Source organism: Natator depressus, chromosome 6 (assembly GCF_965152275.1).
Source record: "Natator depressus isolate rNatDep1 chromosome 6, rNatDep2.hap1, whole genome shotgun sequence".
NCBI classification, from domain to species: Eukaryota; Metazoa; Chordata; order Testudines; family Cheloniidae; genus Natator; species Natator depressus.
Genome location: NC_134239.1, coordinates 64,240,965 through 64,263,912, shown reverse-complemented (window position 1 = coordinate 64,263,912; position 22,948 = coordinate 64,240,965). Strand labels below are relative to the sequence as shown.

Below are 22,948 nucleotides of genomic sequence, written 5' to 3'. Positions count from 1 at the left end.
TCGATTAACCTCTTATTTATTCATCTGAATTGATTTAATAGGTACATGCACTCCCTACTACTGTAATGGACTGGCCCATTGTTGCTCCAAATCAGTGGCAGATTCTTTAGCTGCCCTACAAATGCTAGATGGCCACCGGTGGAACCCAGAATAGATTCACGAAAATCAGCTGCCATGGATCGGAAAGTGAAAGGGCTACACACTAAATTGTAGCAGGAATAAGTTATTCAGGGAAAGACAGCCAAAGGCACAAAGGCCAGTAAGGTTCCCAACACCCACTGGAAAATCAATAGTAGTTGAGAGCCTAACTACCCTTCATGCCTTTGAAAATCTCACCTTTATGGATTGATCTTACGAAGGCTTGCCTGCTATATGACGAGAACTTGTGATCCCAGCCTGCAAAGTCAGCCCCTGTAGAACTAGCCTGGCTATTATTCACAGTTGACCATAGACGCTCCCAATTACTGGCAGTCGGTATATTTTTTGCTGAAAAAGGTATTTATTAATCAACACTTTTGTGACTTTTCTCTATTTTCTGACCAGAGCTACTTCTAACCAACCCAAGAGAACACAGCAAAAGCAGCTCCAAAAATAATATTATGGTTAGTCTCTAAGGTGCCACAAGTACTCCTTTTCTTTTTGTGAATACAGACTAACACGGCTGCTACTCTGAAAAATAATATACATCTCCCTAGCATCATGGGTATATGGCCCCCTCCCCAGACTGGTGGAGTCTTCTGAATGCCTGTCAGAGCTAGAAGATCCCTATCTTGTTTGCACCACTTCACACTCAAAAGCTTTCAGGGCTTTATGTGCACTGTGGCTGCTGTCCTTCTGGCCACAACAGAGTGAAGGGAGGCTTCCCTTTGAGAAGCCATAAACTCTAGTCCTTAATTAATCAGAGGTCTTTGGGATTAGTCATTAAGCTAGGGAATGAGAGCTCAGGATGGGCAATCAGTTCAACCACCCCCAGGTGACAGTGCATTTTCACTGAGACACCAGACTAGCCCATCTTTCTGATGTTTTAAATGATCTATACCCCAGTATATTTGCACACTCCCCCTGCTCCAGATTTAAAGAAACAGTACACGTATCCTCACACAGCACAAACAAAGGATTCTGGGGAGAGGATGTTACCCCATACCAGTCTCATTCTTTCCTATGTTCCTTCCTTATTTATTGTAACCCTTGTCTATCTATGCTCTCTTACGTTATTATTATGAAGCGATAGGCTGCAATGATGATAAAGTATAAACCCTACAGTGGAATAAGCAGCATGCTTTTCCTCTAGGAACAAAAGGGCAGTAAAATGTGGTGCCTAAATGACTCAAACAGTGTCCTTTTAACTTTCCCTTTCATCACTGCTCAGTTTACTGGCTGGTCTGCACTTTTTTCGCTGTTGCTCAGCTCCACTCCCGACCTTGCTAACACAAGTCACATTATCTCCGCTTTCCTTCACACACACACACACACACACACACACACACACACTCTCATCGAAAGTGATTAGGTGAATGCTGGAGCCAAATCCTTCCTGCAGTGATGGTGCATGGAGAGGCAAGACAGATGCCACAAGCCTATTTTCATCCAGCACAGTGGGTTACCCTGCTGCACTGCTAGAAATGTTCCAGCAGCCGGATCAGCTTCTATATCAAACACAAGGGGTTGGAGGAACAGAGTCGGGGCCTAGAACATGGCTGGTTCTAGGCACGGGATGAAGCTGAAAGCACACAGGGCCTTATCCTTTTGGGAGCTCTCTCTTTATTAGTGCCCCTCCCAGCCTGTGCCCACAGCCACCCCTACCATGTTCCCACCTGCATGCTGAAAGGTAAAGTTACCAGCAAGAAAAGTCCCAGGGCTAAATTCAACATTGATATAAGTGAGTGCAGCTCTACGAAAATCCTCCTATTTACACTAGGGCTGAATTTGGTCCCCTCATCCTCTCCAGCAGCCAAACCCTTACACCCCCAGGTACATTATGTAGGTCACAGAGATCTGCCTCAGGCCTGGCATATCTTGCACCTTGTCCTGCCAAACCCGGCTCATCTCTGATCAGTACATACAGGGATCAAACCCCTTGCCTACACTAGCACTCCTGTTAAAGTCTCCCTCCCATTTCCCTGTCCACGGTGCTGCTCTCAAGGGGTATTAACCACCGTGTCAGCTACACCTGAGCTGAGTGGTATTAGAAAACAAGGAGATAAAAAAACCCCAATGGCCAATCGACACTAGCATCCCAGCTGTGGCTAGCACAAGAGGAGCTGCACTGGGGATAGGGCCGGGTGTGGACTGTGGAACAAAAATGGTAGTGTAGAGTAGACAAAGCCAAAGAGAAACATACAAGTTTGCCTCTCTTCTCGTCTTGTGCGTGAGATCTCATGGATGGTGGGCAGGACTGAACTCAGAGAGGGATGCTGGGGTAGGGCTGAGCTGGGCACATACTCCGTGCAGCCCTGGGCGGGGTGCTTTGTAGTGTGGTCACCACTAATAAAAAGTGAGCCTTTGTAGCACTTTTCACTTGACTGTGATATTCCCCGCCCCCCCACACACACACACTTTCCTCTTCACAGAAATGAGCATTCCCCATCTGCACATGCTGATACTCAAGGATAAACTCATCTGAAGGAGAAGCCTTTTTCTAGTGGGGCTCAAAGGAATAAGTCCAGTGTAATAGCTCTCTGAGGAAAAGCTGAAAAGCTCTCTTTCCTCTAAGAAGCTTAGCTGATTACCAGGCTCCGGAGGTTCTGAAAGTTCCCATGTGCTTTGGGAAAGTTCCCGTCACTCAGCTCCCTTCCTAGCCCCTGCCTTTTGATATTGCTGCTAAGGCCTAAGAGGAGCATGTTGGTATTAGAGCCAGCTGCTTACTTCCTCTGCAGCGCACTTAGCAGTGACAACATGCTAGGGCTAGCGCTGGCCAAACCTTAAATCTTTCAAAGGTTCCAGTCAGATAAGCAACCAAACATCCAGACACTTACAGCATCGGAACGCTGTAGAAGTGGGCTGGAAATCCCATGATAACAGACTCTTTCAGGGGATTTACTTTACTTCCTGATTTTCAGAGCTAAATACACCTCCCTCTGCACAGCCTGAGCCTACTGGGATCTGGGCAAAAGGACCCCAAGGCCACAGATCCATTCTACAGCTGCAATTGAAGCCTCAGGGTGGAAGTAGCCCTTGTGACACCTGTGCTCCCTGTCCATGGGGAAGTTTGACTGGTACATCTACATAGTCATGATTTGACCCCTAGCTCTCCTTCATCCTGCCCCCATCTCACCCAAAAGTCCTTCTCCCTGAGGTGCAGGGAGCTTCTGTGAAGCATAACCCCAGAGCAGGATCTTGCTCCCCACACACAGCAGAATTGCACTGTTTTCTCAAAGTCCAAGGACCTCCACACCTGAGGAGAAGGAGCAGGACAGCAGAGGCCATGTGGCATTTTATCACTCCCAGTCCTCACCACAACCAGGGTTGTATTAGCAACACAGTGAAACATTAGTATGATGGAGGATGCTTCACTTGAACTTTGAAACGTTTTGGTGTCTGTTGGGAGCAGAAAGCGAGGAGCCATGAAGGAGCACCTCAGCTCTTCCACACTGTCACTCTTGTTAGACCTTCTTCTCCTCAAAATCCCAGCACCTCCCATGATGCTGGGCCTTGTTCTCCTCAAAACCCCAGCACCTCCCGCAATGCTGGGCCTTGTTCTCCTCAAAACCCCAGCACCTCCCGCAATGCTTCAAAGAGAAGAAAATAATGGAAATATATCCCCGGTGCTTACACTTTTCCAGACTCCTGCAGCATCTCCAACCACTGAGCCTGCTCAAATTCTGACTCCGCCGCCAGCACAATGTTACCCTGGAAAAGAAGAATCAAATGAGAGATGCTGACGTGAGCACATGCAGACGTGCCCGCCATCATGCACAAACAACCCCCGTCCCTAGTCCGGTTCCTAGTGGACATAATGCAGGAACTGCCACCACTGCAACTGGTACTAACTCGTTTCCTCCTGTTAGCCCATTCTGCTGCTTTGGTGCCATGGAGACTGTCGGGGGGGGGCGTGTGTTGAGGCACACTGGGAGGGCAGTGGGGCATGGCGAGAAGGGTTGCAAAACAAAGGACAGGAATTTCCAGGGCTGTCAATCCAACACCTTTCCCCAGCACCAAGTTCATTGACCTGAAAAGGGAAAAGTTCACGCACATGGAAGTCCTCATGGGAGATCTTCATGGCAAAAGGCATGTTGGGCTCTTCTTTGGCTTCCACGATGCAGCCGGCCAGAGGTATGACGCCCTAGCGATGAACCAGAGAATTTGAACGGGTCAGTGAAGTTTTACTACAAGGCATAACTATAAACAATAAACGTCAGGAACTGGACACTGATTCCTAGCCCCAGTTTTTGCTGCTGGCTCTTCCCCTGCACTGGAAGCATCATGGAGGCGGTATGTTGAGATCCTGAGAAGCAGGAGTGCCTCACATCATCCAGTGGAACTCCCTGGAGCTGACTAAAAAGAGGTGTTCGCTCACATCAAAGAGAGTCTCATCCCGTCCACCTGAGCTGGGAGATTGGTGGCTGGAATATGTAGGCAATGGGGAACAGGAGCTGTTTTATCAGGGATGTGCAGATCTTCCCAATGGTCTAAAAGTTCTCCTGGAGAGCATAACGACAAGAGCTAAAATGAGGAGGGAGTGTCCTCACGTGTAGCCCCCCCCATTTTATTTCCCTACATGATTCTGTTTCCCACGTACATAATGCACCCATGGCTAGTGTGTCACTGCTACCCAGTGCTGGATGGAATCAGACCTGCTGAAGTACATGCGATTGTGTTGTCCTGGAGAAGCTGGAGATCCACAGAGAATAAGACTAATACCACTAACAGAAATACACATTCTGCTTCAGCTCAGGTGATAAAGCCCAGGGAGCTGAAAGATCCTGAGTCCTCTTCCATACGCTGCAGGTGTGTGGTTTAGTGGGCTTCTAATCCACATATGTGACTGTGAATTAATTACAATTAGTGATGATGAGTAAAGCAATAAACCTCCTGATTAGGAGGCTAGCCTCGCAGAGGCTATTCAAGTGGCTGCAGGATCGATGGTATGATGAGAAAATCGCTAAAACAAGGCAGGGTATAAATCCAGTATCATGTTAGATTTATACCCTGCCAAGCAGCTGGTGTGGTAGTGGGGAACCTGAATTAATTTTAGTTTTCAGAAGAGGTTAATCCATATCCCCATGCTTCTTGGAGGTTCCTCTGGATCTAATTACAAGGCTGGAGTCAGAGAACCTGCCTGTTATGCTCTCCAGGTGCCTGTGAGAGGCCAGGTGGAGTCAGAGAGGAAATAGCTGGGGGGTGCTCACCTTGGGGTGGATATTGAAATACTTATTGCTTTCAAAGCTCTTCTTTTCACTCTCAGAATAGTAAAGCAGAAAACTCTCCTTGATGATGAAGAACCTAAAAGGGGGAAGAGAAGGAAAGCAATAAATTCCTACTAATAGTCATCCTTTAAAAAGCACTTACTTCATCAGAGCCCTGAACAAACATTACCTAATTTACCCTTACAACAGCTCTCTCAGCTGCGAGGTTTTATTATTTCCATTCTATACATGGAAAAACCTAGGCAAAGAGAGGTCAAGTGACTTGCTCCAGGTCATTAGGCAACTCAAATTTATGCTTGGCAGAAGTGGGTTGGCCACTGTCACGGACAATAGAGCTGTAGTAGTATATGCTAGTAGTGAAGTTGATCCGGTGAATCGGCATTAGAAGTGGGATTAGAACTTCAAAATACCTTGTGCCCTGCCCTGTCCTGTGCTCACTCCACTAAAGAATGGAAGATAGTTTCCCAGGAATTACTAAGCAGAGATCCCGGCAAAGTTGTCATTCTTTGTCATCCGGAAATACAAAGGAAATAAAGTCTCTGAAATATGTATCACATTAACTCTTTCTTGCCCTGTTTGGTTAGGTTTCACTATACCCAGATGAACATGGTATGATAGGCGCAAAACATCACAGCTTCTGTAAAGGAAAAATCAGGCCTCCCTGATCTATTAGAATTCTTTGAGCATTGCCTCAAAATTGTGAATGAAGGAGCACCAGTTGTAATTTTTTGGGACTTTCAAAATGCTGTTGACAAAAGCCTCCCTCTGTTTAGGAATCCATGAGTTAAGAGATAAGGTACTGCAGTGTGCAGAAGCTGGCTACGAAACAAAACACAAAGAACAGGGTTAAATGGTCAATTTTCAACATGGTAAAACATAGGCCCAACATTTCATACCAGGGGAGAAGTTATGACGCTTTATACCAGCTGAGGATCTGGTCTTAGGACTGGTGTTCTTCAGTACATTTATCAATAAGCTGCAAAAAAGGGGTGAACAGTGAAGTGGCAAAAATTGCAACACAACATTATGTAGATCAGCCAAATCTAGAGAAACCTGTGAGGAACTTCCAAGGGACCCGCCAAACTTAAGGGAAAGGACAACATGATAGCAGATGGAATCCAGTGTTGAAAACCATGGTAAGCAATATACATTGTAAGGAATAATTAATTGCCATATGAGCAGTTCAAATTTAAATGTAACTACTCAGGAAAGAGGCCGGTAGAGGTGGTTGAGGTGGGTGGTGGGAGGGAAGCGTCACTGGATGGCTCAACAATACCCTGTGATCAATGTGATGCACAGTCAGAACAGCAAAATCCCTAGTGGACTTAATGGAATCTCTAGCTTTTCTCCTTTTGGGGGGAAAATCCCCTCTGACTGGGTATTTTTTGTTTGCTTTATTTGTTGATTTGTTTGTTACAGGGCTTTATTTATTTTTTGAATGTATTTTATTTCCTTTTAGCATGTTTGTTAACATATGCAAAGAATGAAATAGAAAATAATGCTGAAAGTATCAGAAGGCCCTTTTATAAAGCGATGGTACTCTCTCTGGTATGCTGAGTTCTCTTCTAGCTCACATGGGACATAACAGAAATAGAAGGGGTCCAGTGATGAGAGGCATGGAAAACTGCCATACAAAGAGCAGATTTAGTGGGGACATGACAGAGGTTTAAAAAATAATTAGTGGCACAAAGAACGTAAGCCTTTCCTTATACAAGAACCAGGGGATCCTTGACGAAAATGAAAGGCAACAAATTTGAAACTGATAAGAGGAAATATGTTTTTACACATTGCAAAACACACCTATGGAAGTCACTATCGCAAGGTCTGGAGGCCAAGAGCTTAGTAAAGTTCAAAAAAAGAATTAGATGTTTATATGAATAATGAAAATATTCCTGAGTTCCATTAGACAGGATTAAAAAAATGAGAAGTGTTATAACCTCACGTGTCAGGGCATAAACCAGCCACTAACAGAGAGGGGTCAGGAAGAAACTTCCCCCTATGGGCAGGCTAATCCCATACTGATCTTTATGAATAATAATGTTTATTATAGTAGTGCCTAAGAGCCAAACAAGATGGGGACCCATTGTGCTAGGTGCTGTACAGACAGAGAGCAACACACAGTCCCTGCCCTGACGAGCTTACAATCTAAATAGTCAAGACAAACATAGGATGGAGGAAGGGACAGGACACAGACAGAGTGAATAATGTGATGGCAGCAAATGGCCTGTTAGTGCCAGGACTGATTTTATTGGGGGGGGCCGTGTTAGGAGGGGATCAACTAAATGGAAAAAAAGAGAAGGGAAGGGTACAGGTGAGGGGGATGGGACAGGGAAGGAGAAGGTGAGAGGGGCAGGTGTGGAGTGAAGCTGAGGGTGAAGAGACTGGGGGTGGGGGAAGAAGGTTTAGAGCAAACAGCCAATCAGGACAGGGACAGAGAAAGCCCAGTCAACACCGTAGAAAGTTCTTTGAATGTCCAGAGGTCCCTGCTTTGGCCTCTTCTGCACCTGCCAGCTGGAGTCAGGCTGGATTCTCTCTGTGGTTTTTTCCCAAAGACACATGGGGGAGGCACCCCCTGGACACTACTGCCCTCACACTGTGTGTGGGGTCTCCCCTACACGGTTCTGTGCTGGGGAAGGGGTGGATCCAGCTGGGCCCCATTTTACCCCCTCCCTCTAGTGTAAAGAGGAGAGGAGCCCTAGCATCATAGGCCTGTTAAATAATAAATAATAATTAATAACTGCATTCTTTGAACAATTCTTGCACCTTCCTCTGAAGCATCGGGTGCTGGCCAGTATCAGAGACCGGATACCGGGCTAGATGGACAATAACTCTGATCCAGAATGGCAGCTCCCATTTAACACTCTCTGCCCACCACTGCAATGCAGATGTCTATCAGGTGGAACTAAGCAGCCGTGTCCTAGTACAGGACAGCCCAGCAACACTATGCAGCCGTTTAAGACACCAAGTGAACAATAATCTCCTACCGCACTGAAATTGCAGAGAGAATTTTGAATGAGGCAGAATGTAATTATCCAGCTCAGAATTTGGTCAGCGCTTCATCTTCTGAAAAGTGCCATGTGATCTTTAACAATGGCCAGTGGGTCAGTGCCCTGGCTTTACACCCAAAAGTTTTGTAAACATAATAAACAGTTTGAGAGGCTTGCCAAACCTCAGACTCCAGCCACTCCTGCCCAGGAGTATATTTTGGACTGTGTGCATTTCCAGAGTTAGGCAAGGTGAAGGCAGTTTGCTGCATCAGCAGAACATAGCCCTTTTGATTCACACTCCCAGAGCCTCAGGCCTGGCTGGCTGCTCCGCATTCTGTTCCCCACACAAGCACCTGCTCCTGCACTCAGCCCAGCAGTATCTTTCTAGATCTAAGAGCACCACTCAGGGTAAACTCACTGCTTACTGATCATAGGGTCAAAGAAGGGTCGTAGCTCCCTCTACAACAAATGATCTGAACAGAACCTGTTGACCACCGCTTCATTCTCATGCACCTGGTCCCCTCCAAGCAGTTACTAATTTCTCAACTTACTCCTCAGAGAAGCCTTAGCAACACCATTCCTCCAGCTGGTAAAGCGATGGCTGGCCTGATCTGTAGCCACTGTCAATGCTTTGTTGTACACTAGCTAACAGATGGCAATATATGGGCAAGGCAGTTAGCACACGCGCTCACAGAACCAGCACAGTACCTCGGTGCTGACCTCTGAACTGTTTTCTAAAGTTGCTCATTTAATATCTTCGCTGCTCTTCTTACTAGGCTCTTCTCTCTTGTGCTTGGAGTGCAAGCATTTAGTAGGCTACCTGCAAATTAGAATTAGAAAAAACAAGGGCCTTCACTGAGTGAGATTAAATTAAACTGCACAAGAAGTGGCATAAGAAATATCTTGAAACTGGAAAATCTCAGTCCTGAGGCCAGTGAGAAATGACAAAGGACTAAATGTTTTCTCTTCCCTCAGTGTTTCTAAAGATCTCAGGCTTACCCTGGTAATGATTATTATTGTGTTAAAGTTATGCCCAAGATGTGCTAGATGCTGGACTGCCCAGCTGGCTCACCGCACTTTCAGTGGATCTTGACAACACCCTCACAGGTGTCTCTAGAAACCTCAGGTGTATCCCATAAGTTACCTCCTGACCCATGTCAGGGACCAGGGTTTACACTAATCCCTGGGGACAGCACGGGGGGGGGGGGGGCTGAGAGACTCAGAGAAGGGAGGGGGCTGAGACATCCCCATGCCTCTAGCACTCTTTGCCATTACTGTTTCAAAAAAGATCAAAGCCCATTTGCCAAAGCTGAACATGGCTCTGTGTGAACCCCTCCTGATGCAGTGGTTCCATTTAGGTTTCACCTCTGGGTGATGGGATTTTCCAATACATTTATACTAATGGAAAATGCATCAGCATTTACTGCTGCAGCAGCTCCAGACCTGCTGGCACCCAGGGATTCATTCTACTTTGATAACTCTAAAGTGCCCTGTCATGGTGCCCAGGCAAGACATCAGAAATATCCATACCAGCTGACTAGCTCGTTTTGATCCCTAAGCTCTTTGCCCCAGTCTTTTGTTCCTCTCCACTGCATGCCAGCATCCTAGCTATTTGTTTGTTTCATCCACCTGTTACCCTTGATCATTAACCCAGACTGTAAGCTCTTTAGGTCAGGGTGTGACGTTGCACTCTACATGATTTTATGACAATATGCAAATGAGTGTGAATATAATGTATCTGGAATATGCTTCATGCAAAAGATGTTTTGTAAGGTATCGTTACAAAGCTTATAATCTACTGAGTGTGGTCATCCTATTTGTATGTATGTATCATTCTTGTGTCTGAAACTAGAAATATGAAATATGTCTGAGGGCCTATTGTAATAGAAATAGAAATATGTCTGAGGGCCTATTGTAGTTATGCAAAGTGTGGGCCATTAATGGTGGTTTGGAAGCTTGATGGCTCCCATGACCCAGGACAATTGACTGTGGATGGCTCTGTTTGCAGGCAGGCCTTTCTATGAGCCAGGCTGGGAGGAATGAAGGCTTGGGGTCCTGGTACTGGAATCCATCTTAAACCTGGTGCTTTTCCATTTAGGAGGAGAGGTGGGGACCCAGAGAGACAAAAGATTCCCGCGTTGTGCCAAAGCTATATAAGGGGTGGAACAGAACAAAGGGGGCTGCAATCATGAGAAATCCCCTAGCTATCACCTGAGCTGGAATAAGGATTGTACCAGGGGAAAGGATTGGGCCCAGACTAGGAAGGCGTCCAGTCTATGATAGAAGCTTACTGAAACATCTCTGAGGGTGAGATTTCATCTGTAATCAGTTTCTTAATGTATTAGGCTTAGATTTGCGTGTTTTATTTTATTTTGCTTGGTAATTCACTTTGTTCTGTCCAAGTTTGGAACCACTTAAATCCTACTTTTTGTATTAATAAAATCACTTTTTACTTATTAATTAACCCAGAGTATGTATTAATACCTGGAGGGGAAACAGCTGTGCATATCTCTCTATCAGTGTTATAGAAGGCGGACAATTTATGAGTTTACCCTCTGTAAGCTTTATAGTGGGTAAAACGGATTTATTTGGGGTTTAGACCCCATTGGGAGCTGGGCATCTGAGTGCTGGAGACAGGAACGCTTGAACTGTTTTCAGTTAAGCCTGCAGTTTTTGAGGGACGTTGTTCAGACCTGGGTCTGTGTTTGTAGCAGGCTAGAGTGTCTAACTCAAACCAGGCAGGGCACTGAAGTCCCAAGCTGGCAGGGAAAATGGGCTCAGAGGTAGTCTCGGCACATCAGGTGGCAGTCCAAAAGGGGGTTTCTGTGATCCAACCCATCACACAGGGGCTGTCTTTTTATTACAAGTTTCTACAGTGTCTAGCAGTGTGAGGACTCGATGCCTGATTTGGATCTCACACCACTTCTGCAACAATTTAAAAAAAATATATTTTAAACATATCTTCTCCTGTAGGGCTTGCAACTCAAATGCTGCAGCACTCTGCTAGCGCATGGAAATCAGAATGTGAAACTGACTACCCACAAATACAAAATGGAGTGGTCTATTGCACTAAGAAAAATGCAAGCAGCAAACAGTGTAAATGGTGAAAAGTACATTAATTTTTTAAAAATTATTTCAGTTTCAACATCAGGTGTTATTTGCAATACAAGTAAGGACATTTTATTGTTATGTACATATAATTAATAAAAGTCAGCAGAGCCCCCTCCTTTAAATCCAAGCTCTATAGTATTACTTTTTCGGCTGCTTAGTGCTCCCAATAATCCCTATGATTTAGATTTTGCTCTGAGAAAACAGAGTTGAGTTCTGAGCTGTGCTTCTGGGGGATTAAAGTCCTGGCCTCCGAGAGGTTAGCAGAATCCAGGGGGATTTGGAATTATAAATAAATGAAATAGAATTCAATGATAAATAATACAATAATACACATGAATAATAATAAAGGAAAAGAAAACCATTTCAAACCTGGACGATTGATGGGCACCTCATGAAATGTTACATGCATATCTCATGGTCTCTCCCTACAAGGGAGGCTATCATCAATAAGACTGCCACTTTATAATCGTTGGCCTCTAGGACACAGTCATCACATCACTATGTAAGGACCCTGAGAGACCCTGAAGGGGAGGATGGCTAAGGCAGTGTGAAAAGGGGAGCGAAAGACCCAGAGAAGCCTGGGGGCTGTGAGAGAGACACCCAGCAGAGAGCTGAGAGACACAGAATGAGCATAGGAAGTAAGTAGGGGCATCTTGGGGAATGGGAGGGAAAGAGGGGGTGGTGGGGAGACAGGACAAGATTGTGGGAGGAGCAAGAAGGGAGACAGACAGACTGGCAGGAGAATGAAAGGGAAGGTGAGGGACAGGAGAGAAGAGCATGGAACAAACGAAAAGCAGGAAATATTGCACAATGGAAACATTCACCCTTTGTATCTGTTTAGTCACCTTGGGCTCTTTGACTCCCTATCCCCCAAATGTAACACTCTGCCATTGGGCCCCTCATGCCATTTGCCTGCAGAACCTCTCTTTTAAATCCACCCCTATAGGTTACAGCAGATGAGTCCCTAAAATCCTATCTCCAGCGTTAGGCCCATACTACGAATGTCAGAAACAATTGGCTAGATTTCTCCCTAGTGTGACTTTACTGAATTCACTTGCGTTACACCAGGGTTGAATTAGGCTCAGCGAGCCAAGTTCCCCTTGCACATCAATGTCACTGAAAGAACAATTTGACCTGGTTGTTTTATGTCACTTGGAATCCGCATGCCCAGCTCTCAGATTGGTTCCAGCTGTCATATTTGTTTCTAGCTCCAGCCAATCTCAAGGTAACAGCTGCTGAAATCATGTTGCAATTAAAGTAGGGAAGGAGAAGAAATTATAGTAATCAGAATTATGGGACTCAGGTGAAGGTCAGAGGCATTTCTACGGTCAGAAAGCAAAGCTACATCCCATTCAGAAGCTGAGGCCCCTGATCTCTGCTGACAAAGTGCCTTTTTTCTAGCACTGATGGCTAATGAGGTTGGTTAGTGAATGTCTGCGAAGTGTTTTGAGGTGATAACGTGCCACACACTAAGTATCAGGATCATCAGACTTTAAAACCATCACTGGGGCTTTAGTCTCGCAGTGCTTTTTTGGCACTGGTCCAGGATTAAATACAGCAAGTCCCAGATGCTGGACCAGTATGATTGGCATTCCCTGAGGCTATCCCAGGAACACCTGGACAGTGGCGGCCTGAAAAACAAGTTAACTCAGAGGCGGCAGCACCTGTAATTTCTTCTGCCCCTCGGGATAGATATAGGCTCTCTTTGTCTGTCTTATATGCTGGTGAGTTCCAGCTGGAGAAGGAGATCGCAGTGAAGGCCATGCTATGGGGAACAGGTGCACAGATCACCGAAATAACACACCAGGAAGGGCGGGCTTTTGACGAACATTTTTCTCTCTCCCTCCAGGGCGGGGAGCCCGCTGTGGCAGTCCTTTTCAGGGCAGCCACACAGTGAAAATCAGTCCTTGCGGCGCATACATTTGGACATCCACAGTGTGCTTTTAAGTAACACTTTTTAAAAAAAAACCACCGTGCAGGTTGCCTGTGATTTGCAGAGCTGATGAGAGCGCTGAAGACTGATGGCTTCTGTTTATCCACAGAGCAGCTATAGGAACAGCAGCACCTCTCAACCCGCTTCCGCTCAAACCTGACTCCGGAGCTGGAGGGACCACGTCCAACGAGGAGAGGGGAGTTCAATCTCCAAGGCCCATTAACGACCTTGACCTCTGCTGAAATGGCCAATACGGTGCCAGTCAGTGGTGGTGGGTTTTGGATGGGGAGCTCACATTTGTCCACTAGGAGTTGGACTGAGACACCCCTTGGCTCTCAATTTCATTCCTTGTAGATCACCAAATAGGTGTGAGATGGTAACAGCCTGCAGACGCTGCCAGCTTAGGCCTCGATCCTGCAATAGTTAGAGCACAGTGGGCTGCTGCCCCTACACAGAGCCCCATCTATTGCAAGGGGCTCCACATGGACACAGCAAGCTGCCCACGTGCTACCACCTGCAGGGTCAGAGCCCTAGGCAGGAGTCAGACAGGCAAGCTAAGCTGGGAAAGCCTCTTCATTGCTTCTAATCCCTTCAGTCCCCTGGGAATAAACATTCTCATTGCCACTGTTTTTTCTGAGCTGCCAGTACCTGTAGTAGCCATCCTGCTGGAAACCAGGCCATGTGCAATCTCAGTATTAGCTCCCTAGGGCAAGCAAGACTTGGTACTCCCTCCTAATTGCTCCATGTGCGTTCCAGCTCAGCAACAGCCTGGGACCCTGACTGCCTCTTCCCTGGGTCTGCTCAGCCACCTTCAGCAGGCAGGAGAGGATTGATTTACTTGTTGGAGGTATTGGGAGGCCTGGAGTCCTGGGCAGGGGTCTGGTTGCTCAGCAGGTGGTAGCAGGATGGTCAGGCTGCGGGGAGCATACACGTAACGCTGGAGATGGGGATGAAAAGGACACACGCTCCTGCACTGCTCTCCTGCAGATGAGCCCCTCCGTGCAGCGATAGGTCTTGTGCATTTCACTCTGGCTCCACTCCCGCCGTCGGCATTAGTGTTGTAGTGTCCATGGCAGGGAAAGGGGTTGAGCTGCTAGTTGGGAACCATGGGAGGAATAAGCAGCTGCAGGGAGAAGAGGGGGGAAATCACAAGTCAGGCAGCAGAAATTTCTTTCCAAAGTTGCTCTGTACCACAGCAGTCACCCAACTTGGACTTGACCAGTCAAAAGCACCAGCAGCGTCCAGTCAGGGAACCAAGACTGCTGCTTCTCTCTCAGGGGGCTGCTGGGAAGGGAGCTCTTTTCCACTGAAAGACATTGCATTGCCTGAGGCATTAATCTCTCCCTCTCCTCCTGGCTGGAGAGGATGCTGCTAATATCACTTCAGATTATTGCTTATACAAAGCACAGCACACAGATGTCACAATAATGACAGATGAACTCAGGCTGTCAGCCTTGTTCCAGTACCAGACCTCCCCCAGCCACTCTGGATCAGTAACAGAGACAAGCAACCAAATGAAATAACTTGGGCTTTGCCACAGTATAGGTTGGTAGATTGAGACAGCCCTTTTCTCTGCTGTTTTTCCCTATAGCCCTCTGATCTCTGCAGGAGTCTTCACCTGATTCTCCACTGCCTTGTACCCTCAGCAGTTATTTACACCTGTGCAAAGTGAGCGTAAGTTGCTACTGTTCTGATCTTATGTAAATGGCTACACCAGGGGCAAAGCAGTGGAGAATCAGGTCCATTCTCGCTCATTTATACACACATGGCCAAATCCAGTAGTCTTTATACAGGCAAAGCTCTCATTGACTTCAACAGGAATTTTGCCTAAGCCAGCACTGCAGGATTTGGTCCACATGCCCCAGCTCCCTGTCCCTAAACTCATTCAGTCACAAGCACTTAGTTTGATGGAGCCGGGTATGGTCAATGAAGATTCTTCAGGGGTCAGAAGCTGAATTCCTCCTTATACTGGTAGATGGATTAATTACCATTAATCTGTGTTTGCTCCATTCCAACCCCTGTCTTTGATAGTCCCAGGGCAGGAAAGAGCATTTCCTGGGGAGGGCAGTGTGGTGTATGAACATATGGAGAGTGATGGGAGGGCTGCATAATAAAATGCTAACTAAGGGAACTCATCTAGGAAAACTTTTTTTTCCAGCTGGCCCGCATCCAATATTTGCTGACACTCTGCTACAAATGATGCTCTGACTTCGGAAGGTCTCCCCCTACTTGCTTTTTAACCCTGTTTGCCCCTCCACCCAAATTGGCTCTATGGTATCTGGCTATAACAACTGCACAGGGTCTAGATGAGGTGGAAGGTGGCTATTATCATCAGCGTTCCAACATAAAAGGTGTTAATTATTACTCCCAAGTCCCCCTGCACTCTGCAGCCAGTTAGACTTACTTTCTTTGACAAGGTCCCTGGGCTCTGCAGCTCTCTGGTGCAGCAGGCTGGGAGCTCTGAGGCATCTTCCTTTACATTTAAAATTGAAGTTTTTAATTAAATATGAAAAATTAATAATAAAATCAGTTCTCTATCCCTTCTGTTTATTTTAATAGTAAATTCTCATCCAGAAGAGGGTTGTTTGTGACAGGGATAAGGGAAATAGTTAACCATGTAGAAACTGGATCTCAGAGTTGTAGAGTTAATAACCCATTGAGACGCCTAGGGGCAGTTCACACCTCTCCAAACTATTATTTCAGGCCGTCTGCAAATTCAGGAAGAAAAAACTGCTACAGTCTACATATCCTGTTCTCAAGATTATTTTCAGAACCACAAGGACCAGAATTTTTAAAAAATGAAACCTTGGATGCTTGAACACATTTCTGTGGCAAAAAGGTGAATTGTATGTCAAATTCCACGTGTGGAATCACCAAATAGGAACCCCATCTGCCCTGCCCCATTATGGGATCATAGTAATCAGACATGAGATCCCATTAGAGCAGTGATTCTCAAAGTGTGGTCCATAAAGGGCTGGTGATCTGCAAAATAAATATTTCCAGGTGGCCCACACAGCTGATTCTGCAACAAAGATGGAACCTGTGTTGGTCTTCAAGCAATGACAGTTCCTACTAGATGCAGCTCTTCTAACAAACCTCCAGAGACTGTTTAGGCCAACTAGACTCCAAACAAAATTTTTTGCATCCTGTGCAGCAGCTTCACGGCTCCCTTAATCAACTGTTTCTTTGTTGTAAATTCAACCATGATTCAAAGTGAGAGGTAGCAAACAACAGAAAAGGACAGAGCCAAAAAGCATCTGTTGTCTGGGAAGACTGGGGCATTGAGCACTGCTGGAAAGAGGGTAAATTTGGTCCTAATAGATCTAAAGCCCTTTATACGTAGAGAGTAAATAAACAGCAGAGGTACAAGGTGGAGGTAGGTAACTGCCCGTGCACTCATTGCATTGAATTTATCCTAACTCCTTACCACTGGGATATTACATTTCCTGGAGAAAGGTGACATTGGGGGGTAGAGTAGGAGATGGTGCATGAGAAGGTCCTTTTGAAGGAGTGATCCACAACATGAAAAAGTTTATTACCACTGTAATAATGAGGGTCCTGATCCTGTCAGGTGCTGAGTGCCACCAACTCCACCTAACTTCAAAGGGAAGTCAGGACACTCAGCGTCTTGTGGAACAGGGCTCGATATCATCAAGTCCATCCCCATACAAGGTATGACTGAGCCTTGATCCTGCACGGAGCTCTGTGCAGGTGGACCCTGCAGCCCCACAGAGCCCCACTGAAGTCAATAGGACAGGCGGCAGGTGCAAGGGCCTGCCCATACATACGAGTTTGCAGAAGCAGGACTTTAGATAGTCCCCTCATACATACCAGCTCAGGGCCGGATCCACATCCACACGCCACTCCAGTGGCAGCAAAGGGGACTCAGGAGATCTGGGCTGTTCCTTATGCTGGAATATAATTTCCTGGTTGACCTTGGACAAGTCACTTTGCCTTTTGGTTTCTCAACTTCTGGTCTACAATATAGGCTTGATGAGAATATTCCCCTGCCTCACAGAGGGGGTTGCAAGGATGAATCAAATGTGAGCGAGGCACTCAGCCATCGTGGTGATAAGTGCTGTATAAATGCCGGCTGCTGCTGTTTGACCTGAGCAGCTAGTCAAAGTTGGGGGCCCGGTGGGTGTTCCAGTTGGAGCAGAAATCGATGGTAGTCAGGTATTTCTCTGTACATTCTTTGTAAATCAAATTGCACCAAATTCCTGTGTCTCTGAACTCAAAAGGAATCAAATAGTGGGAAAGAGCTGCTTTTGCTCACAGCACCAAGAACACTGTTTTCAACCTGCAACCTGACCCAAAAATCTCTCCTCAGGTTTCTTCTGGGTCAGCCACATGCTTTTAGCTACTCCTTCAGGCTGCCTCTGAATCTGTTCTTGTCTAAGCTCAGTGTCTTTGAGATCTCTCCTCCCCACCTTCCACGGCCCTACTGAAAACAATATTCAGCCCATAGCGCCAAGGCAGGTGCACACACAGCTATTGTGTAAGGCAGTGGTTCTCAACTGTGGTCCGCCGCTTGTTCAGGGAAAGCCCCTGGTGGGCTGGGCTGGTTTGTTTACCGGCCACGTCCGCAGGTTCAGCCAATCACGGCTCCCACTGGCCGCGGTTCGCTGCTCCAGACCAATGGGGGCTGCAGGAAGGGTGGCCAGCGCATCCCTCGGCCTGAGCCGCTTCCCGCAGCCCCCATTGGATGGGCACAGCAAACCTCGGCCAGTGGGAGCCGCGATCAGCCGAACCTGTGGACGCAGTAGGTAAACAAACTGGCCCAGTGCGCCAAGGGCTTTCTCTGAACCAGTGGTGGACCACAGCTGAGAACCACTTGTCTAAGGCTATGTCTACACTAGCACTTTTGTCGGTGTAACTTATGTTGCTGAGGGGTGTAAAAAAACACCCCTCTGAGAGATGCTCTCCCGCTGACATAGCTACCGCTGCTCACTGGGGATGGTTTAATTATGCCAGTGGGAGAGCTCTCTCCTGTCAGCTTAGAGCATCTTCACCAGAAACGCTACAAAGAGGCAACTGCGCCTCTATAAGTGGTGTCGTGTAGACATAGCCAAAGTTTCACCCAACCAATCAGTAAAATGTTGTTGCCCATGTCCGGAGTGACCTGCCTGATCAAGTAGCCCATGGACATCCCTGAGTCCCCCCCTCTACATACGTTTCTTTCCAGTCTCTCCAGCAATGACCTTAGTACAACCCTATAAAGCAGAAACCAACACGTGAAGCATGCAGCTCTAGCAGGTGCGCACCTTTAGCTGTGTAAACCTTCTTCCCTCATCTCCTGATCTGGTCTCTCCCCTCATCACATGATGTCATACTTCACTTAGGTTGTAGGCACCTCAGGGCAGGAAATGGGCCTTTAGGTTTTATGCAAGGTGCAATGCAAATAATAGTAACAAACAAACAATAATAATAGGATTTCATAACAACAAAGGCTTCGCCATAATCAACAAGACCACTAGTGCATCAAGTCACCTGTCTCCAGCATTGACCAATAATATCCATTGAATTAAATTAAGATGCAAAACACTAGGTCCCCCTACCCTCTGACCTAATATACCTGACCAAGCATGTTTTGTTATACTGGGAGTGGGTGGATTATTTCCTGAGCCTCATCATGATCAGTTTACACAAGCCTGCAAGAGATGATTTCACAGTAAAACCCTTCTGTGCTTGAGAAAGTAATGCTAGTTCTACCGAGAACTTCAAGAGCTAGCATCTTTAAGCAGAAACTGGTGACACGGCATCTTAAAATCCAGCCCTCTGCAAATCCTGACATGTTAAAAGCCCTGAGAGCTCTGCAAGGAGTTGCCATCTGTAACGTGCACTGATGCAAATGCACATCCAAACTGCGAGGCTTGCAGGAGGGAAGACAGCAAAAAGAAACACGGGATGGGAAAGTCTGAGAAAGATTCAACATGCTGCAGAACCTGAAAGCCTCAGCAAGTTTATGTCCCATTTTCTTCCAACGGTTCCTCTGACTTCCCTTCCCCTGCTCAAACTCTCCTTTTGTCTTCCAGGACCCCAGTGCCACTCCATTTTTGCTTTTCTTCCACACCCCTTGCTTTCAAGTCCCCTGTAACCTCTTGCTCCTATGCCCCAGCCTTCCATATGCTTCACTTCCAGGCGTCTCCCTTTCCTTCCTAGGGTATGTCTTCACTGCACCAGAGTCAGCCCAGGCTCTTATGCAGGTTCTAGCCCCAACCCCCCTACCAACCACACAGCAAACCATCTGGCCCAGGGTTGGCAGTCCTTTAAGACTGAGCTAGCTTACTCGGCTGGGTAGAGTGGGGTGTTAAAGTCCGGGATTCACTTTCATTCACTGGAACTCACCCACTTTGCAGTGAGGATGTAGGCAAAAAAGTCACCCAAGTGCTGACAGTCCTCCAAAGCCTTCCCACAATTCTCTGCAGAAGATAGACAATTTCTCTTGCAGTTGACATAACAGACTGGAAAAGAATCCTAGAGCATCTCAGTACAAAGAACCATGGGCTATGCCCACAGACACACATGGGCAAGTACAGAAATGTGAGGACACAGTAATGCAAGTAGGGCTTTGAAATGGGGCCAGTTGCCCCCAGGCTAAGTGAACCTGGGTGCTCAGACCTAGGTGGCAATCACCCACGCTAACTGCCATGAAGCCATACCCTCATGCATCTCCCCATTCTCTTCATGCCTCCTGGCTTCCTCTTGTTCCCTTTCACCATTTACCCCAGCCTCCTGACTTCAGGATACCCAATCAATTCCTTTCCTTCCAAGCCCAAATCCCTCCCCATTTCTTTTCTCCCAGAGTACCTCAGAGTTCCAGCTGCAGCAAACATTCCATCCCATCGCATTGCTGTCTCATGAGCGTCTCCCCCACCTCTTGCCACCTGCTATCACTAAAATATTTACAACTCGCTTCCGAAGGGGGTGACTTCTAGGAATAGAACAGTGTTAAATAAATAATGCCTCAAACGTCGGATAGAGTTGGACAGTTTGGTTGCAAGAGATTCTGATTGAGAGGAAATGAGCGTGTTAAGGACTCTTTTTAATCTGCCTTGAAGGAGATCTTGCCCTTGGTTATTCTCTCTTGCTGGGAAAACACCAATCCTTGGCTCTTTTCAGCAGCACAATCACGTTTGTTTTGAAACATAATTCATGTAACAAATGTATGTAGGCGAAGCTGCGGTTACTTATCACAAAGTACCTCCCAGAAAATAATGCCTCAGTTTGCAGAAAAATGTTGCAGTACACACAAAGGTGTGTGTGTGTGGGGGGGGCCTTGTGCAAAAGACTTAACCACTGTGTGCCTCAGTTTCCCCACCTGTAAAATGGGACTAAATAAATAAATAACTCTGCCTTTTACAGTGCTCTCCCACAGGTGGTGACAAAGCCCCTTTCTGGGGAAGAACTGTCATCTCCTTTTTACAGAAGGGGAAGCTGAAACTCAGAAAGGTTAAGTCACTTGCATAAGACCACAAAGCAAATCACTGACAGTAGCAGGAGAGAAATACAGGTCTCCTGACTGCCAGGTCGAGATCTGAACTGTTAGACCACAATTCGGACAGATAATGGTATTTCCCTGCTTCTCGTGGTGTTGAAAGGCTTAATCTGTTTGAGTGTGTAACATATTGAGAGCCTTAAACAGAAGGTGCAATAAAAGTATGAAGTGTTATAAGAAGAGCATATATATGTAAATAGTCACCTTTTGTTGTTTGAAGGTCACCGGAAATTTTTTAAAAATGTAGTGAAACTTACACTGAAATAACATCAACTTTAAACAAACAAAGAACCACCCACTGCTTCTGTAGTAAAGTACATACTTTTACCCAGATAATAAGTAACAAAGGTATAGCCACCTACAAACTTCCTGGTCACCAGTATGCAACACACCATGCCAACTTTATAGCAACAGTGGGGATAGAACTTGTACTCTCCCTCTTCAGAAGCAGAAAGAGAATCTCTTTTTGCTGTTAGCAGTATAGCACCTATGACTCAGAGTGAAGCAGTTCTGATTCCACCCCCCAGAAGGCAGCAGTACACATACACACTAGCCAAGTATCTCAAGGAGCTTTACAAACACTAATGAATCAAGCCTCAACTCCAGAACAAGGTAGAGAAGCAACCTCGGCCGCTATCACACAATTATCACACTGTAACATTTGGAACCAGTTCCAATGCTGAAGTGATGTGTATACAGCACAGGGGTGAAGCAGGGCTAGAAGGAAACTGGCTGAGATGCCCGGTGTGTACAGCAGTCTCAAAATGGGGGAGCTGTCCCCAGAGGTTCACACTGCTAATCTAACCCCTGCCTCTGAGCCCTCCCTATCCCACTTGGAGCCTGCCTGTGTATCCTTCCCTGCTCACCCAATGGCTCTTTCAGAGATTCACCCAAACCCATCTAATTGAACACCTAATTTTATCCTCTCTGCCCCAGCTTGTCAACCCCTCAGAGGGTCTAGCTGCTTATCTAGCCCTCCCCTCCCCCCTTGAACTTTGCATTTTCCACTGACCAGACAGAGAGTCCTGCAGTGACTGCACCTCATCACAGCCAAATCCTGCATCTTACCTCCTGGACCATTTGGCAGACTGCCTCCCAAAGGGTCTCTTCCAGAGCACGCCATACAGCTGCACTTTGGTGCTGATATCCAAGACATCCGAGTCTGCCTGTTCCATGGATGGAGAAGGGGAGACAGAGTTGGATTTTGAAGTGAACATCATAGACGGATTTTATTCTAACTCTCCCCCTTTGCCTGGCAGCTCAGAGAATCCAATTAAATGCAACGACCCAGAAGGACATTACCAGCCACTCCAACAGAGAGACTGAGGCTATGGTTTAAATCAATAACGGGACTGCTCAGTGCTCAGGCGATAATTCTCCCCCGATGCAGAGATGATGAAAGTGTCTTCATTTTGTATCACTTTGTCATGCATTACGGAGAGCGCAAAAGTCCCAGCCCATGAGTCAGAGGGCTGAATAGAGCCACAGACCAGGAATACAGAGAGAGAGTGCGCACACTCAGAAATAATGCAGCAAGCCTAATTATCTGTGTGAGAGCCAGGGTGTAAGGATGGTTATTGCACTGAACACTCAGGAGCCCCAGATCGGAGTCAGAGGGGACAGTCTGCAAATTGCCAGGCTTGTTTCTGTGACACATGCCCCCAAAGTCTTGTGTCTGCTCATGAGTTCTTCTGATTGGCTCATGGGGCAAGGTGAGCAGAGTGGGTGTGAATCAGTGAGCTCCAATCAGACTTCCTCATCTATTTGGAGGGGTTTCCTTTCTGTGCCAGCCTGGAAGCCAGTGGGTAGGGTTCACATGCTCGCTCTGGTTTGAATGGGTATTGTCCATGACACCAGTCTCATTCTTCCTTAAAGGGCCATTGCCAGCAATAAAATAATCTCTTATACAACTCATCAATCCCAATTCTGGGACTTGGGACACATTACGCCTTCTGCTGCTCCCTGGAGAGCTTCACCACTCCATTCATCTCCTCCGACTCCATCACCAAGGAACAGTTCCCCAGCCATTGCCCACCCCACACAAAGTCCCTCC

General features: G+C 46.7%; 1 protein-coding gene across 2 annotated transcripts in view; it reads right to left on the bottom strand.

The window, feature by feature from the left end:
• The window catches only part of PLEKHD1 (pleckstrin homology and coiled-coil domain containing D1), a 44,126-nt gene extending 21,806 nt beyond the window's left edge, over positions 1-22,320 (bottom strand). The window contains exons 1-5 of one of the 2 annotated variants that reach the window (XM_074957044.1): positions 21,964-22,102; positions 9,062-9,173; positions 5,349-5,442; positions 4,193-4,282; positions 3,773-3,849 (exon numbers count right to left, since the gene is read on the bottom strand). In XM_074957044.1, coding sequence (XP_074813145.1) covers positions 3,773-3,849; positions 4,193-4,231 — 116 coding nt within the window. In that variant the 5' untranslated portion in view covers positions 4,232-4,282; positions 5,349-5,442; positions 9,062-9,173; positions 21,964-22,102. Of the gene's footprint in view, positions 1-3,772; positions 3,850-4,192; positions 4,283-5,348; positions 5,443-9,061; positions 9,174-21,963 lie in introns of both variants that reach the window. The other variant, XM_074957043.1, reaches the window with a different exon arrangement.
• Between the last annotated feature and the right edge of the window lie 628 nt (positions 22,321-22,948).